Source organism: Phodopus roborovskii, unplaced genomic scaffold (genome assembly GCF_943737965.1).
Source record: "Phodopus roborovskii unplaced genomic scaffold, PHOROB, whole genome shotgun sequence".
In the NCBI taxonomy this organism is placed as follows: domain Eukaryota; kingdom Metazoa; phylum Chordata; class Mammalia; order Rodentia; family Cricetidae; genus Phodopus; species Phodopus roborovskii.
Window position 1 is genome coordinate 2,697,353 of NW_026126613.1, and position 18,091 is coordinate 2,715,443.

Genomic DNA, 18,091 nt, shown 5'->3' on the forward strand with positions numbered 1-18,091 from the left:
GCACAATGTGCTGTGGGTCTAATCCGAGGCAGATGGTACAGTGAAGGCTTCAAACACACTTCAGTCATCTGGTTTTACCTAGAAATGGAGTAGCCATGGTCTGCACTTAGCTCTGAGGGCTCCCAGGGAAGCCTTCAGGGGCTGGGAGTGTCTGCTTCAGTCCTGACATGAGAAATTCTCCTACTGGGAATCACTTTTCCTCTGTCCTCCTGATAGCACAGGCAGCTGTGAGGAATTCGGGGAATTATGAATTGGGCTAATAAAAAAATTAACACTCAGATTAGCAAATGCCATCAATGATCCAAGGGTGTGTTTGACTAAAACTCATATTCTCTATATCTTCTTTAAAAAATAACTTCCGCCAGTTATTGTCATTGGCTGGTTTGCTCCTAAACAGTTAGTACTTATGCATAAAAATTTAAACTATGAATAACTTTAGAATAAGCCCAATGAATAATGAAGAAAGTAGAGATTTAAAAAATATGTTTCTCGTACATGTCAATGATTATTCTGCCTTTAAGTGATTTTTGAAATTACTTCTTAATGTGGATTGCTTGGCTTGCTACTTCAAAACGGTAGAATGTCTTTGAAGTCTCTGTCAATACTGGGCAGAGGAAGTATGAACTAAACAGTGTCCGTGCACTTACACAAACCCTGAATTCACCATATGGAGACTCATCTTCCTTCTGGTTTTACCCCCATAGCGCTTTTATCACGGAACTTAAGTCCACTGTCAGAGGTGACTGAAGTGTAGGATGTATGGACCAAGCTACCCTGGAGAAAGCATAAGAAATGTCCTCTCTTTTGACCCTACAGATGAAACCGGACGCACCCTTCTTGTTTGGCAGCAAGCTAGAAAGGAAATTAGTGGCAAATGTCTTAAAGGAAAGAGGGAAAGGGGAGACCCACGGAGACAAAGATCTTGCATCCAAGCAAACGGAGCCAATTCGAATCAAGATCTTTGAAGGGGGGTAAGGAAAATATTAGCCCAAATGCTAAATGGTTGCTTGTAAGTTGGTATGACTGGTCCTGAATGTTTGCCTGTGGTAAATAGTGTGTACTCTAGCAGGGATCAAAGGAAACTTCCTTTCCCAGTCCAATCTATGATCTCTGGCTGGTAAACGATCACTACTACATACATCTTCTAGAACTTGTCCTTAGTGACTATGGTCCCAGTATGCATGGAGTGTCTGCCGTAAGTTTCATGTCTCTGATCTTATGTGAACGTCTCTACATTGGCAAGTTCCTTCGTTCTTTAATATTTTATGGACATTTGGGCATATTTGGATCCTGTGTTGATGTTAGTTGATGTTAGTTTCATATATCTCTAAGAAGTCATTTCTTGGAGCTGCAAACTTCCATGGGATATTGACAGTTTTGTCGCCCATGTCCTTTTCTGCTCTTGATTCAAGTTAAGGTATCATATTGAATTTAGTTCCCTGTGTTCCCTGTCTTAATTGGTGTCTAACAACCTCTTCTCAAATATTCTGAGCCATTGAAACTCAAATAGTAAGGTCCAATGTTTTTTCTTTGTTCTTTTTTATCTATAACAAATTAAGTAAACGTGTATGCATGTAATAGCTAGTTTTATATTTCAATAGAGACATATTATTTGGTGTAATCCATAAAAGAAGTCTAGATCTATAACTTTAGCTAAAAAATTACATTTTGGGGATTATGTCATTAGTCTTATCTCACCAACCTATCAATAAATTACATGGTTTCATGAGCATACATTTATTCCAATAATATTTGAAGTGCAAAATAGTGTTATTTTTTTTTTTTACTCCAGAAATATTGACTATAAGGGGCATAAATTATCTCATAGTTTTACCAATTTGGAGTTGTTTCTTATAGTTGAGTTGCCCTTGGATTTTTGCCCTATTTAGGCATTGGGTCTTTTCACCACAGTTGCAATACATGCATGAACTTTGCCTCAGTATTTTTTTTTTTTTGACATCCCTCATTTCATTGCACTCACGAGAAGAAATGGAACTTTATCTTCCCTGAGAGACAAAGTGGTCTCTGTGACCCAGCCATCATACTTCTGTGCAGTAGCCTTCTTCAGAGAAGTACATATGCACCACTAGTTTACAAAAGCCATCAGTGTTTCTGTGTGCTTTGGGGAATCCATCTCCACTCACAGACAATGTAAGTCAAAGCAATCTGACAACCTCTCATCACTGTTTTGATGGTTCACAAAGGTGGTCGTGTGTTTTTTGTTTTGTTTTTACTTGATTTTCTATTCCTTGCCCAATCATTCTTCAATCTCTGAACCGATTCTCTGCCAATTTCTGCTACCCAAGCATTCATTCCAAACAGTGTGTTCCCATCTCTTATGTCGTTGATTGCAAAGTTGTAGCAACAACAATGAAGAATTACTGGCCAGACTATCCGGGTTATCTAATTGATAGGGTTCATCAGTGTCTCTTCAAATTATTCTTCATCAAAATCAGATAGATTTAATGTAATAAAGAGGCTGTCTCGATACATTTTCCCCATATATAAATTTATGTAGAATTTTACTTTGTTCCATTTTGGAAATGAGTTAATTATAAGACACTGAAAATAAACTCCTTTGTTTGAAGGTAAAATATGTTTCTAAACAACTCTAATGACAGGCTATAGATAAAGCTGGAGTATCCTTCCCCAAAGAATATTGACTTTCTGTAAAATCACCCTATCCCCTTACGCAGTTTTACCTCCTTAGGGAACAGAGAACAGATTTGAATAGAGAAGGATATTTTTAAATCTTGAGGGCTTACAATGATTTATTATAAAATTCAAATGTGAGAAGAAAACAAATTTGAAGACCAAGCCAAAGTATTTGAAGTGTTTTATAAAAGAGGAAAGGGCTGGCAAAATTGATGACCTTCACTTTTCCCCCAGGTTAGAATGTTGAGCATGCTAAGATCAAGTATTATCCATAGCAGAGTTAGTATTCCAGTATGTAGATAGATTTTTCTTCTTCTTCTTCTTGAAAAATGTATTAGCTAGAGCAAGATGGGAATAGTCACACGCCTTTTATAATGGAAAAACAAACTGTAGATCTAAATACCACTAAGGAAATCCACAATGAGTAAGGAATTTTGCATGTTTGCCTACTGTTGGAAGCTATACCAAAAACCACCAGAAATGCTTTCTTCCCAGAATGATACGGGATCTAGAATTCTAGCTTTGATGCAGTGTATGAGAGCATCCTATTCATTGAGTTGTGCAGTAGAAGTTTATGCTCTTCTGATTTATCATATGCTATTGTTTTCTAAGCAAAATGAGATCACAGAACATTGGGTGGGTTTCTTCTTTTCTATCTAAGACTTCTTCATCTGTTTAATTTCATGGAAGTACATGGCCCCAGATACCCTTTCTAGCCTCTCTGTGAAATCCTTCAGGAAACAAATGCTAATTTTATTCCATAGTTTCCAGTTTTCATTATGCAACAGTGCCTTTAAGAAACCAGTTGACATGCAGACTCCATGTTAGTACAGATTTATGATCCTGGGAAGATCAGATCTGTAGACAACAGTTGGTGAAATGATCTCAGTCTGCGTAAAGTTGAAATTTCTGAGACACTCATGTGCCAGCATTGTAAAAATAGAGAGGAAACTTGCAAGGAAGTTTCTATTCTATTCTCAGTTGTGTTTAATTTAGGAAATGTAGAGAAGTATTTGCATATTTGCACACGTATATTGTAGATGATGTCATGTTAACAGATTATGAATGAAGCATGATTGTCCTAGTCTGTTAGTATGTTTTTAGCAATGTTCCTTGATTGGAGACTATACTAATGCCCCAAAGTAGTAGGTTCAGGTCTATCTATTTTTGGTTTATGTAAACCTATATACTACATCTGTAAATATGTAATTCCATCTAGAATGACATTTTGTTTACAGCGATAAATCATGTTATCTGATTGTCTCAAGTATTTGCTGCATAAACTTCCCAGGGTTCATAGAAGTCGAGATGAATAATTGGGAAAGACCCTCATAAAATTAAAGTCAGGCAATGATTAGCTTTTGGCTAAGAGTATTTGAAATCATAGTGGACTGCCTCTTCTTCAATTAGGTACAAATCAAATGAAGATTATGTGTATGTCAGAGGGCGTGGACGTGGAAAGTACATCTGTGAAGAATGTGGAATCCGCTGTAAGAAGCCAAGCATGCTCAAAAAACACATACGCACTCACACTGATGTCCGGCCTTACGTATGCAAGTTATGTAATTTCGCTTTCAAAACAAAAGGTAAGAGCATTATTGTTTGGAGGGGGAAGTTTCAGGATAACTTCGAACTACTTAGGATTCTGAATACTACTTTGTAACTCATTTTCACCAACCATAAGGGGTATTTTGTTTCTGAAAATATGAGCCCCTGAGATATACTTCCTCCTTCCCCCTTCCTGTTCAGGCCTAAAGGATGTATGTGAGACTGTAAGGCTCCTTTTATGACTAACTAAGAGCTACAGACTTACGACCAGGCAGGTTGTCTCTGAAGGAAGTGGCTTTGAAGTGTCTGGATAGCCATTACTTCATGTAGGAAATGTATGTGGGCTAGGTAATATTTGCTCCGATATTGAAATTCTGCAGGGAGACAATACATGAAAGACCGGTGGATAAGCTGGGAAGAAAGCATGTGCCCATGGTCAGTTTCAAGAGTATAAATAATGTAAGAATCCACAGACTTCCCAGTGGGCCCCCTCCATCCACAGCTGCATTAATTATGCATAGAGATTTGAGAGCCTCTGCTGTGTGTATTCATCGACATGGAGACAAGTCTTACTCTCAGACCTTAGCAGTTAATCTCATCCAACTCAGACCCGCCTTGAAATAATGTTCTATCCTTTTCAAGCATCTGTTTCAGTAGGCTGGTTTGTACAAAGATGTCACACTCATGGCTGCTGCACTCACATGTCTGGTATTCTGTAATGGGGTGAAAATCTTCATGTTGTGTTGCCAGCTCTAAGGTCGCTTGTAGACAGCCCCTCATTAACCCCACTTCATTTCCAGTGTCTTAACTCTAAATTGTGAAACAAGTAACCTGCTCTGATGTCAGCAACTAAAAGCAGATACGAATTAGGATAATCTGATAGGAAGCCAGATACCTATTTCAGGTGTAGCCACAACCTTAAATTGTGCTTTTATTTTAATGGAAGTGTACACGTTTAGTGTCTTCAAATATCTGATGTTTATTAGGAAAAGATTTATGCATCCAAGAAGGGAGAGGTCGCATATTCCTTTGTATGTCAAAAAAAATAAACATGCTGCTCTTTAAATACCCTTTTTTCTTAGCATGATCCAGCTTACTGAGACATCCTTAGGAGGAAAGAAAATTAAAAGTGTAATGTTTAGGACACACTGCGAGTCCACCAGTCCTCACAGAGGTTATATCTTCACTGGACATGTGGGTTTGCTGTCAGTAGGGATGCATGGGACTGGATGGCGAAACAGCACATTTCTAAGTAGCTGATTAAAGTTGGTTCTATCAGCCGGAAGTAGCGTACATTTGATCATTAATGGAATTTCCTTGTCAGCCTTTGGAAGCATGCAGCCTGAGGTCTCGGAATTTGGGAGTGGGCAAAACATCCTAGGAAGCCCCCACGGGATTCATCTCCTGCTGAAATAGCGACTTTCCAGATTTTTGTTCTCTGAGCACACGTGTAGTGTAAGGACCTAAGCCTCCTCTCCTTGCCTGTACCAAGCTCCCAGCCCTCTCTTGTTCTCATTGCGCTAGCCGCTACCTCAGGTGTTCATGGATCCTGCAAGTCAAAGCCCAGACAGACGTTTCCACTTCCAACTTCTCAGTGCAAACCTACTCTGAAGATACAAACCTATCGACACTGAGAGGAGAGGAGTATAGAGCCCAACTGAATGCCTCTGTGGAATATGAATGTGTATACTTCATACATAATATATATGGAGAGGCTACTAAAGTTGAAATACAGTTAGCACTGTGTCTGTGAGGGATTAACTCTAGGACCTCCCACAGATACAAAGGGCTGTATTACTCACCTTCTCCTGTATACTTTAATAATTCTGGGTTACTTTCAATTGCTGTCCACTTTTTTTTTAAAAAAATTCACATTGTTTATGGAATACTCACGAAAGAAGTTTGAACTTGTTCTATGTAGATAATATGTTTTTTTCAGTTTTCTTTTAGTATCCTTGGGTGCTTGAGTCTACAGATGTAAAATCATGCATACTACTCACACACACAAACTATAGCAGAAACAAATGAGTTTCATGAATTAGTGGAAATTTAATAAAGTTTAATTCACTTATATCTTCACGAATTAATAGAGTAAAAAAAATTTCAGCTCCTTAACAAAATTGTAGATAAGATATTTTGATAGGAACAATAAAGGTATAGAAATATTTGTACTGGAGGTATTAAACTAATATATAGAGTTCCTAGATATGTAAGCAACAAATTAATAATAATACAAGATAGTGGGTTTATTTATTTACTTACTTACTTACTTACTTTTTGAATAGCTAGCATAGCTCTACTAGAGAGAGAAAAAAAAATGCTTTGATCAGATTGAGTTTCCATACTTGGAAATCAGGTGCATTCTGGTACACTAGCTACTACTCTGTCAAGATGATAATAGAACATAACATGATAATTCCATCAGAATGAAAGAATGGGCTCCTGAATGAAAGAATTGATCCCTGAGTCTCTTTTTGATAAGTTCTATGGCATAGAAAAATGTATATTCCCAAGTTAGTTCATCACACACACTTTGCGTCCATCAGTCATCACAGTTGGACAGCCAGTTAATTCATTGTCTATGTTTTCTAGGGAACCTAACGAAACACATGAAATCTAAAGCACACATGAAAAAATGTCTGGAGCTGGGTGTCTCCGTGACGTCAGTGGAAGACACAGAAACTGAAGAAGCAGGTGTGTAACTCCCTAAGTTGACTGTCCTCTCTGGCGGGCTTCACAGCCCAGGGATGTCGCTGTTTTTAAACACTCTGTTCGCATGAAATAAAGTGGCACATTGAATTGCTTGAAAGCTACTACGGAGAAATAAAAGCATCTCAAGTATAGCTTGTGTTAGGGGTTGGGAGGCCTTACCGGGAAAATAGTTGTGTCTCAGACTGTATAGGTGTGCACGAGGAGGGTGAGGTTGTGGTCTGTGTGCTTTTGAGGAAATGAACACACATTAATGTGTTAGGGTTCCTATTTATAGGAAACCTAGTAGAAAACCTAAAGGCCAGCAGACTTCCCCAGGTGCCCTTTTGGCTCTTGAGTTTTTTCATCAGCAGTATAAGCCACGTCCATTTGATCGGCAATTTCTAATGAGACCTCTCTGAAGTCCATAATACGAGATCCAATTCTGGAGTTCTCGGGGGCTGGAAAAAAAATAGGCAGGGGCAAGTAAGTGTCCAGGGGCAGTTCAGAGGTGTGATTGTTTCAGAGGGTCCAGGGACTAAGGAAAACTCTGGGAAAGAGTGTTGGCCCAGACATGAATTCCTAACCTACCCTGAAACTGGGATTTTGATCCCTATTATTGTTGGATTGTTTCAGAAACTATGGAAGAGTTGCACAAAACATCTGAGAAGCATAGCATGTCCAGCGTTTCAACTGACCACCAGTTCTCAGATGCTGAGGAGTCTGATGGCGAAGATGGAGAGGATAATGATGATGATGATGAAGATGATGATGACTTTGACGACCAGGGAGATTCTACACCCAAAACAAGATCAAGAAGTACCAGTCCTCAGCCTCCCAGGTTCTCCTCCTTGCCTGTCAATGTTGGCGCTGTACCCCATGGAGTTCCTCCAGACAACTCTCTGGGACATTCCTCATTGATTAGCTATTTGGTTACTCTACCAAGTATTCAGGTTACTCAGCTTATGACACCCAGTGACTCTTGTGAAGATACCCAGATGACAGAGTATCAGAGGCTGTTCCAGAGCAAAAGTACAGACTCTGAGCCAGACAAAGACAGGTTAGACATCCCCAGCTGCATGGATGAAGAGGCCATGTTGTCTTCGGAGCCGAGCTCCTCCCCAAGGGACTTCTCCCCCTCAAGCCACCATTCCTCAGCAGGATATGATTCTTCACCCTGTCGAGATAATTCGCCAAAGAGGTATCTGATACCCAAAGGAGATTTGTCACCCAGAAGACATTTATCACCGAGAAGAGACTTGTCACCCATGAGGCATCTGTCACCAAGAAAGGAAGCTGCGTTGAGGAGAGAGATGTCTCAAGGTGATGCTTCACCAAGAAGGCATTTGTCCCCAAGGAGGCCATTGTCTCCCGGAAAAGACATTACCACAAGAAGAGACCTCTCTCCCAGAAGAGAGAAAAGATATATGACCACCATCAGAGCACCATCTCCCAGAAGGGCTTTATATCATAACCCGCCATTATCCATGGGACAGTATCTGCAAACAGAGCCAATTGTATTGGGGCCTCCTGTAAGTAGAACATGAATTCTCTTTCCACCAAACCTACATACAGCATATTGACATCTCTTAGAGCATTAGCAGCAAGACATTTATTATAATGGGATTGTTTCTCGGGGAAGGAGTGAGCCTATTAATACAAATAGCAGGAAGATATTTGTATTACACACTATGTTGGTGACATGACTGTGGCTTTATTCCAAGTATAATATTCCATCATATCAGGACCAAACTTCCAACTGGGAAGAGGTGAACTCTTCTGAATGTTTTCTAAGCTTAACCAATTATAGGCAGGAGCAAAACTCTTAGGTAGAGCCCTGGGGATGGCATTCCTGCATAGTTAAACATGAGGGCATGCAAGTGTTAGTGATATGTGCTCTTCAGCAGGTGAGGACTCTGATCCTGTCCTCATCCTTGACTTCCAAGATGGTTACACACACACACTCATACACACACACACACACACACACACACACACACACACACACACACTTCATTGTCCATCATGAATGCACATGGGTGAATGGCCAGGTCCTAGGAAAAGGCAGTGTGACACTCTAGTGCTCATGAGTTAAAGGCAAGAAGGTTTCTGCATTTGTTGTTGTTACCACCTAGTAGAGATGCTAAGTGAAAACGCAGGCCCAGGAAATGAACGTTCAGAGAACTTGGAGAATATGCGGGGGTCTCTAGCTTTGCCTTCACTATAAACTAAGGTGGCAGCAGTGGTGGCCGTAGACCACACGGAAACCACGGGTTTAGTAAAAAGCAGTAGAAAAGCCCTCCCCAGTCTCATTCCACAACGTAGCCCAGCAGGCCTTGGTGTCCCTTTTAATCTGGGGAGAAGTATCAAAAGGCTGGCAGGACAGAGGCATGCGGTCCTCTGGGTTTGTTTACTGTAAGAGTTGTTTTAGTTTCCGGACCTTTATTCTTGTCTGTATTCTCTTTGCTCTGGGCTCTGTCTGACATAGCATGGTCTTTTTCTTATAGAAGCCACTGCCAACTCCTCACTCTGTCTATCCCTACCCTTATGTCCCATTCCCTCCTCTTACCACCTACTATCATCTTGAATCGTAAGCTCATGCTATCATTCTCCCAGCTTTCCTCCCTGTATCCTCTTACCTTTTCTTTTTTTCTTTCTTTCTTTCTTACTTACTTACTTTCTTTCTTTTTTCATAAATTGGGTACAAATTTCATAGTGATGTTGCAATCCTGCAGAGACATGCCCAGTAGTCTGGACAGGACTGATTTCAAACTAGTAAATTAGCAAGCCAAGAAAAAGCACCACAGCTTTGTAAGTTTCTGTATCTTGTGTGGCATCACAAATGGGCAGCTGGAAATCCCTCTGGGTTAGCATCAAATGCTTCCTCTGATGGAGAAATGGTGATGTTGGCCAGGTGTATCCCAAGCAGGCCTGACACATTATCCCGGAGGCTTTTGATCCATCATTTGGCCAAGTAAACCATAACTGGCCTGTATGAGATAGTAGACCTTTTTCAGGCAATCACATCATGAAAACAGAGCGATTGATCTAAAATACTGCTAGTCTCAAGCACAGGAATTAAGGAACCAATTAACTAATTAATTAAAGAAATTAAACAATAAAAGAATTCATCTAATTTTGGACCTATGGCTGCAAAGTAATTGGAAGAAAATTAGTTTCATCAGTTATTGAGTTTTTCCTAATTTCCGTGTGGTATTTTGTTGACTTATTTTGCCGTTTCCTTTTAAAATGTCTGGATATCTCCCAGAGCTGGTAGACGTCGTCACTGACACAGCCTTTGGCTTGCTACACTCCAGTCCTGTTGATTTATCTGCTTTGGATGAGCAGGGAGACTTTTCATCTTTCTGTGAAGTGTGGACAAGACACTTCTGGTCCGAGCCTGACTGTGCTCTGACAGGTGTTTCTCTTGACTGCTTGGCCCTCTAATGATGTATGAATACATGGAACTGGAATAGGACTAACCATAGTCACTTACCAGCACCTTGTCATTTTTGCAAACATTGATGGGGGCTTTACAGTGCAGTGACTCCACGTGGTGTGAGGGACCCTGTCACCCACTCTTACATAAGAAATAATTGGTTTAATCTGAACTTAGGGGCAGAGAGGGGGCAGCATTCACTGCCAGGATTCCTCCCCTAGCATCTTGAAATAGATAATAGAATTTAAAGGCTGAGGTTTTATTCGTTTGTGTCACTGGGGTCAGCACTTCACATCTGATCAGTGATAGTCTGAATCTTAAATGTTATTGAGCATGAGGTTTTGTTTGATTTAGGACATATGGAGTGTGTTCTAGTTCTAGAAGTGAATCCATCACTCCCCTCTCAGCCTGGAGGGGATCTCAAGTAGCTTTGTGTAATGGCACGTCTCTCCTGGTGTCTTCTGCTGATCCCTTCCTTGGAAAACCTATAAGATCTGTACTCTCATGGGGTATATTCAGTAGACAGCACAAAGAACAAATGGAAACATAACAGGAAAATGAAAAAAATACCCAAGTCACCTTTTATTTTAAGCTTTAAATCTCTGATAACTATGGTTTCCTAAGAATTCATTGTCTTCGGAGATTGCCCCCACAAGCATTAGGATTCCTCTGCCATAATTGGCCTTTGATGAAGGCTTGCTCTTTTTAAAGCAGAGTGTATGTGTACACAGCATGGAGGGGATTCTTCTTGAGTTCTGAAATGTTTGCCCATCCTGGCTTGTGAGGTTCTGGTGATCCCAGGGCTGGTGACTGGCCCATCTCATCTGTGTCACAGAATAAGCCATTTGCCTGTAGCCTGGATAAGATGTAACCTAGAGCACAACAAATTACAGGCATGGCATACAGTAGCAGCGACATGCATAATTTATAGTTCCTGAGCCAAGCTCAAACCGAAATAGAACTGGGTGAATCCTTAGTAGTAGGAGTCAGTCCTTGAATCTGAGAGATGAGGTATCCTTGAGATAATTTACAGCAAGATTGCTGTCCTAGATTACCACTAAACTGGACAAATTTTTAATCTATCTTGAATTCTCATATAAATAAACAGCAGAGTCCATTATTAATGAGTCATGACAATTGAAGATCTGATAGATTTACTACAGCCTGATAATCTGGCAATCTCAATTATGTTCTGCTACAAAAACAAGTATAACAAGAACAAGCTTGGTTTCACGACTAAATCCATGAAATCTGGAATTCTGGGTCCACTTTCCAAATACTTTTAATTAATTAATCTTCACAAAGACATTTATGTGGTAATTATCAACATAATTGTTGATATCAACAATTGAGGCGTAATCATCTTTGATTTACAGCTATAAATGTTATATAAATGATTAACTATTACACATACATGATGGTTAACAACTACTTGCTTCTCTTAAACACTGCCATTTCTGTAGGACTTGGCCTTGAACTAGGACTTGTAGAAACCTGCATTCTTCTTAGTAGGCATGCATTCTTGTAGGTCAGTGCCTTGCACAGTAGGGCCTCTCCTCAGTAGGGATATCTTCTACTAGATCAGGGCTCAGCACAAAGGGACCTCTCCTGAGTAGGGGTGCTTTCCTGTAGGCCATTGCATTGCATAGTAAAGGCGCTGGTGTGGTTTCTCGTAACCACCCAACTGTCCTTTGTATGGAAAAGTGTTTTTTCCTAAAAGCCTGTTGCCAATTTGTCTTTTCTACCTAGTCTCAGGAATATCTTTCAGCTCAACCTAATACTTACATAGTTGGTAAAACTGTTTCCTTTGGGTTTCAATCCCACCAATATTAGCTAGTTTTTTTTTTTTTTTTTTTTTGTCTGTTTTGATTTGGTTTGGTTTGATTTTTTGCTGTGTTGTTTTCCTGGTGAATCCATTCTTTTCATTTGCTCTCATGACTTTGGGCTTAGTGGGAAATACATTGGATACTCTACCACTTTGCTGTTTAAAAACAAAAGCCACTGTCCACAGGCTGCAACCTTTATTAAAGAGCTGGAAAAGACAGTTGAGAAATCTATTCAGTTTGGAGAAATTCATCTTAGGTGTTGAGCATCCTGGAAGAGGGAGTGGGGGGAGAGGGAGGAGGTTTAGCACAAGAATGGAAAGTAGTCACTTCTGAACTCTGTGCTGTTTTCCTTTGTAGAATCTAAGAAGAGGATTACCTCAGGTTCCTTACTTCAGTCTCTATGGAGACCAAGAAGGTGCTTATGAACATCACGGCTCCAGCCTTTTCCCTGAGGGTCCTACTGACTATGTCTTCAGTCATCTTCCACTCCACTCTCAGCAGCAAGTCCGAGCTCCTATCCCCATGGTGCCAGTTGGTGGGATCCAGATGGTTCACTCCATACCACCGGCCCTTTCCGGTTTACATCCTCCACCCACATTGCCTCTGCCCATGGAGGGCTCTGAGGAGAAGAAAGGAGCACCAGGGGAGGCCTTCACTAAGGATCCCTACACCCCTCCCAGGCGGCAGGAGAAGCAAGCCCCTCACGTTTTGCAGTCATCTGGTCTACCTAGTTCACCCTCGTCCCCACGGCTATTGATGAAGCAGAGTACTTCAGAAGACAGCCTAAATGCCACAGAGAGGGAACAGGAAGAAAACATACAGACTTGTACAAAAGCCATCGCCTCACTCCGGATCGCCACAGAAGAGGCAGCTCTGCTTGGGGCCGAGCAGCCCACATGGGTGCAGGAGCCCCATCAGAAACCCTTGGAAAGTGCACACATCAGCATTAGACACTTTAGCGGGCCTGAGCCAGGTCAGCCTTGTACCTCAGCCGCCCACCCTGACTTACATGATGGTGAAAAGGACAGTTTTGGTACATCACAGACTGCAATTGCTCACTCCACCTTTTACAGCAAGGGTAGCGGGGATGAGAAGAAGGCGGACTTTCATAGCAGCAAGGAATTATCTTTAAGCACAGAGGAAGGCAACAAACCTTCATCAGAAAAGAATCAACTACATTGATCTGAGATGCATGGACACATTCATTTCCACATTTCTCCCTCCCCCCTCCCCCACTTTTTTTTTTTTTGTTTTTGTTTTTCTAGGAATAGAGGTAACTGAGTTGATAGCATGCCTGTCCTAAGTTACAGTAGTCGGCTATTATAAATACTTTTGTTATTTTGAAAACAATTAGGTAAATTAACAAGTCATCTGGAGCCTGACCAAAACAAAATTTGAAATTAACCTATTGGGTCTGGTACTTTTAAAATTGTACAGATGTTTGTGCCTTTTCTTTACTTTGCTTATATTCTTATAAGCATTTTTTAGCAGTAATTTGTACATATTTTAGAATTTGTGTATCTGCTTTGTAATAAATGTAATTTCTTTCCTCTTTTGGACACTTGGATCTAAATGGTGTAAAGCAAAACAGCATCAATATGTATGTGAGGTTGCACTAAAACATATTTTTATATGATAAAAACTGAACAGCTTTTATGTACAGCTCTGATTCTGTAATACTAATATTTATTTTGTTTCATAAATTGTACATTTTTTCTTAATGTTGTGGATTGCTTTTCTATGTGAAGCATGGATTTACTGTTGCGTAACTAGAACAGAAATGTCCATTGTAAGCAAGATATTTAAGCTAGAATATCTTATTCTGCACTTATGCATTAGTTACAAAAAGAAAAAAAGATAAAGGATGTATCAGTTGGTTCTTAACTTGTAAATTCTTTTTGTCTCGTTTGCTGGATTGACAATAACTTAAGTGCTGATTGTGATTTTAAATGGATAGTACCGTAAAGCATTAAACAATGTGCTATTGTGAGTTTTTTCAAAGCTTTATAAATCAGTTATAAACAATATTAAAAGTATTTGGTCTTATGTGAACATGTTGATCTATATACTCATCTAAACATATGGGAAAAACATTCCGCCCCATGTAAATACATACAAGTGCATCACTGGTACACTGTCGTGTAACTCAGTTGGACACTAGGTTGCTACAGACCTACGCTAGGGTGTCTTTAAAAATTAACATGGTGAAGCACATGGGACTGTGTAGAGCTTGGTTATCGGCCGGCCCGGTGGCTTGGTAGGCAGTGCTGTGCGCTGCCCGTGGAAAAGACCTGGGCTTAAAAATCTTGGTTCCTGGTGCACAGGAGAGTGACTGGAACTAAGGCTGCATGGAGAGATTGCACTTGGACTTGAGGGTTGGGTGTGGAAGTGGGGAAGGGGGGATGGAGACCTGCTCCCCAGCTCTTCCCATCAGCCTGTCCATATGGTTACAGGGTTAACATCAGCATTAGGGGATGCCGCCTTGCCCTTTGTACAGGGAAAGAGTGCCACTCCTGGCTGTCTCAGGGGGAATGAAGAAGAGAAGCCTTCAAGAGAAAGCAACTCTTGGGAGGAGGAAGTGTTTTGTTTTGTTTTTTTTTTTTTTTTTTGTTTTGTTTTGTTTTGTTTTGTTTTTGTATCTAACCTTCAGAACGGCTTTTGATCAGTGTTGAAGGTGGGAAGAGCCTTTGCAGGTCCAGAAGAGCGGAGCAGAGGGAGGGGTACAGCAACATGTGCACACGCACGCACATGTATGTGCATGCGCACACACAATCTGGGTTATCTTTGTGCTATATAGTGAATTATAATTCTGTGAAACCAAGTTTGTATATTGAATTACATTAAGGAGTGTTCTTTAAAAAGAGAAATAAATATACAATTACATGCTTGAGGTGTCTAGTTCTTGTGTGTGTGTGTGTGTGTGTGTGTGTGTGTGTATTTTACAGTTCATTTCTGATTATGTTTCTTAGAGGAGAGTTTAATGCTATTAACCCATACTTGGTGATTTTAATTGCTGGGTTCTTTCCATCTTGAGGCATGCCAACTGCCTCTTTAACAATGTCTTTAACAATTGATAAGACAGCTATTGGCTTCAATGGGGCATCTGATTAGCATAGGTGACAGGCAGCTTCTAGAGTGTGGTGCTGAGAAATGGTGTCATCCAAACAGAAGCTTGAGCCTGGGGAGTAGAGTATCAGATCCCCTGACCCCTCCACCCCAAATCTCCCTCTCAGTGCATAGACACATATGCAAATTAAATTCCTCTAGAGAAATCTCCCTTTTCTGCTGTTTCTGAAGTCAAAAACTATCAGAAATATACTATAAAATATCCATATATCATGGAGATTTAAAGGAAAAGACCAGAATCGTTTAATAATAAACACAATAAAAATGAGCATAAAAAAGCCAAAATCTCTCTTTTTTATGATGAAAATCTCTAGTTGGTGGGTTTATAACTTACCTGTTTCATTTTATCAATCAGACTGTCTTTTCTAACTATGTTTTACAAAGTTGAACTGAAGGTCCGCACAACCAACCAGTTTAAGAAACCCCAAAACACTGCTCTGACATCCTGTGTGTGTGAGAGAGAGAGAGAGATGGAGAAAGAGAGGACGAGGGTGGGGTGGGGGCGGTTCTGGCCCTTTGCTTTCACACAATCCATCACTTCTTTGTCCACGTGTCCATTGCTCAACATTGCTTGAATACCTACTGTGAGCTGAGATGATGATAGGCATCTAGAATGGATGAGATCATCTGCTTTCCAGAAGTTCACGTAAGTAGTGGAGATTTGCACGTGAGCAAAAGATAGTATTAAAAACTATCCTGAGTGGGGTTTGTAGTAACCAGGGTGTGTAATCAGGACTGCAGTTTTTCAAGGGGAGAGAGACCATCACAGCATTAGATCATAATGTTAACGAACCCAACATATTTTTCATCACCTGCAATGAAGCACCATTCTGTGTGCTGGGTGTGCAGTACAGAGGAAACCAGATCCTCACTTTCTGTAGTCTATATTCTAAAAGGGAGCACACTGTGGGGAAGGAGGATGTAGTGGAAAGGCACAGGTATTGTGATCCAGGATGTCTGAAGCCGTATATAACGTAAAAAGTGAGCAAAGGAAAGCTGCTTCCATGGCGGTCTTGCCGAGCAGTGGTAGCTAGATCAGAAAATGGAACAGAGTCTTGTTTCCTCGTCCACAGTTTGGGCCTGGAAAGCCAAGCAAGAAGGACTGGGCCAAGAAAGTAGCCTGTGTGATACATATTACATACTACATGTGTGTATGTAAAATTATAGAAGAGGTCATGAAGCAAGGGAGGAAAGGAAATGATGTTAAATGTAAATACAGTGCTCATGTATGAAATGATAAAAAACAATACTTTAAATTTCAACTAAGAAAGAAAAAGCTGGGTGTGATAGTACATGCTGTTAGTCATAGTGCAGGCAGCAGGAGAAAGAAGGAACCTTGGGACTCACGAGCCAGCCAACCTAGCCTGCTTGAGGGACTCTCAGCCAAATGAGGGACCCTCAAAGATCAAAAGGGAAATGACAATAAAGGTTTACCTCTAGCCTCCACATGCATGTGCACAGACATTTGCACCTATAAACATACAAATGTCCATATGTACATATGTGTATATTTTACATGGATATATACCTATAATTTTAAGAAGAGAGGCAGGCAACACTGTATAATGATTTAATAACAGTATTAGAGGCATTATAGAAGCTTTGTTTTTAAAATATCACAAATTCTTAAACTAACCATCTTTCTCAGAACCTATAGGCCCGTGAAGTCGGGCTCAAATTTCAGCCTGCCATCTCTGCTCTTAAATGGCAGAGTGTTATTGTCACCTCTTAATTTCCAGCAAAGATTGCTACGGTCAAATAAGCTTATGAGGGTACAAGAAACATGAAGAGCATCCCCATGATGGGTAACCAAGGTTATTAGTTTAGAAATGTTACCAATTATGGCTTCAACATCTTTACCACAGGATTGCTTTCCATCTCTGAGGCTGTTTGTCATCATACAGGCCAATGTGCCCACAAGTTTCTGACTATAGGGAAACATATGCTTTCCATGCTAGATATGCAATAACAAATCAGGCTTGGCTTTGTCGTTCTGTTCAAGAACATGATAGAAATGATTTTGTTTTCCATTTCCAAACAGAAGAAGCTAATCTTCAATTTTCTAAAATTCTTTATATTAAAATTCTTTACCTCTTCATACTCATATCCATTGCTTAGCAAAAACTAGGTAAAAGCATTGCTTCACAAAATCAACTAAACTAGCAGATTTCCTCTATTTACTAAGGTAATTCAGAATTAGCAATAGACCCTAGCCTGCTTTGTTTTTCTTTAACCAGAATTCAAACTTTGCTGTCTTGTGTAAATACAAATTTAATAAATATAGCTTGATGTAAATGAAATCTCATCTCAACCATAATTGAATGGTTAAGGTCAATGCTTATTTTTACATTCATTTATTCATTTGGGGCACAGGTGTGATGGCACATATGGGAAGGTCAGAGAAAAGAAGACAACTCATATCAGCCTGTTCTCTCCTTCTGCACTATGGATGCCAGGGATCAAACTCAGGTCATCAGACTTGATGGCAAGCACCCTTGCCTACTGTACCATCTTTCTGACCCCAAGCATACAATCCCTAGATGACACCTTTGTTATTATTATTATTATTAAAGAATAAAGCATTTTGAAATAAATTTTCTATAAAAAATACTCAAGGATTCATGGAAGGATCATTGGCAGCTTCTGTCCTCAAAGGAAACATGAAAAGGCTAAGCCGTTTTGTCTTATTAAGATAGCGTGGCACAGAGGGTCCAGTGTGACTTCTCCAATGGGAAAAAAGCTCATGGTTACTTGGATAACTGGGTTGGCTTTCTGACCTCATCATCAGAAGGCATGACAGCAGGGCATC

The 18,091-nt window shown here is 40.2% G+C and overlaps 1 protein-coding gene across 5 annotated transcripts in view; it reads left to right on the forward strand.

Annotated features, from left to right (window-relative positions):
- Hivep2 (HIVEP zinc finger 2) overlaps positions 1-15,039 on the forward strand; it is a 179,273-nt gene extending 164,234 nt beyond the window's left edge. For all 5 annotated transcript variants that reach the window (XM_051206169.1, XM_051206166.1, XM_051206170.1 and 2 more), the window contains 5 exons: positions 817-971; positions 4,066-4,241; positions 6,796-6,897; positions 7,528-8,423; positions 12,514-15,039. In XM_051206169.1, coding sequence (XP_051062126.1) covers positions 817-971; positions 4,066-4,241; positions 6,796-6,897; positions 7,528-8,423; positions 12,514-13,338 — 2,154 coding nt within the window. In that variant the 3' untranslated portion in view covers positions 13,339-15,039. The remainder of the gene's footprint in view (positions 1-816; positions 972-4,065; positions 4,242-6,795; positions 6,898-7,527; positions 8,424-12,513) is intronic.
- The last annotated feature ends 3,052 nt before the right edge of the window (positions 15,040-18,091 follow it).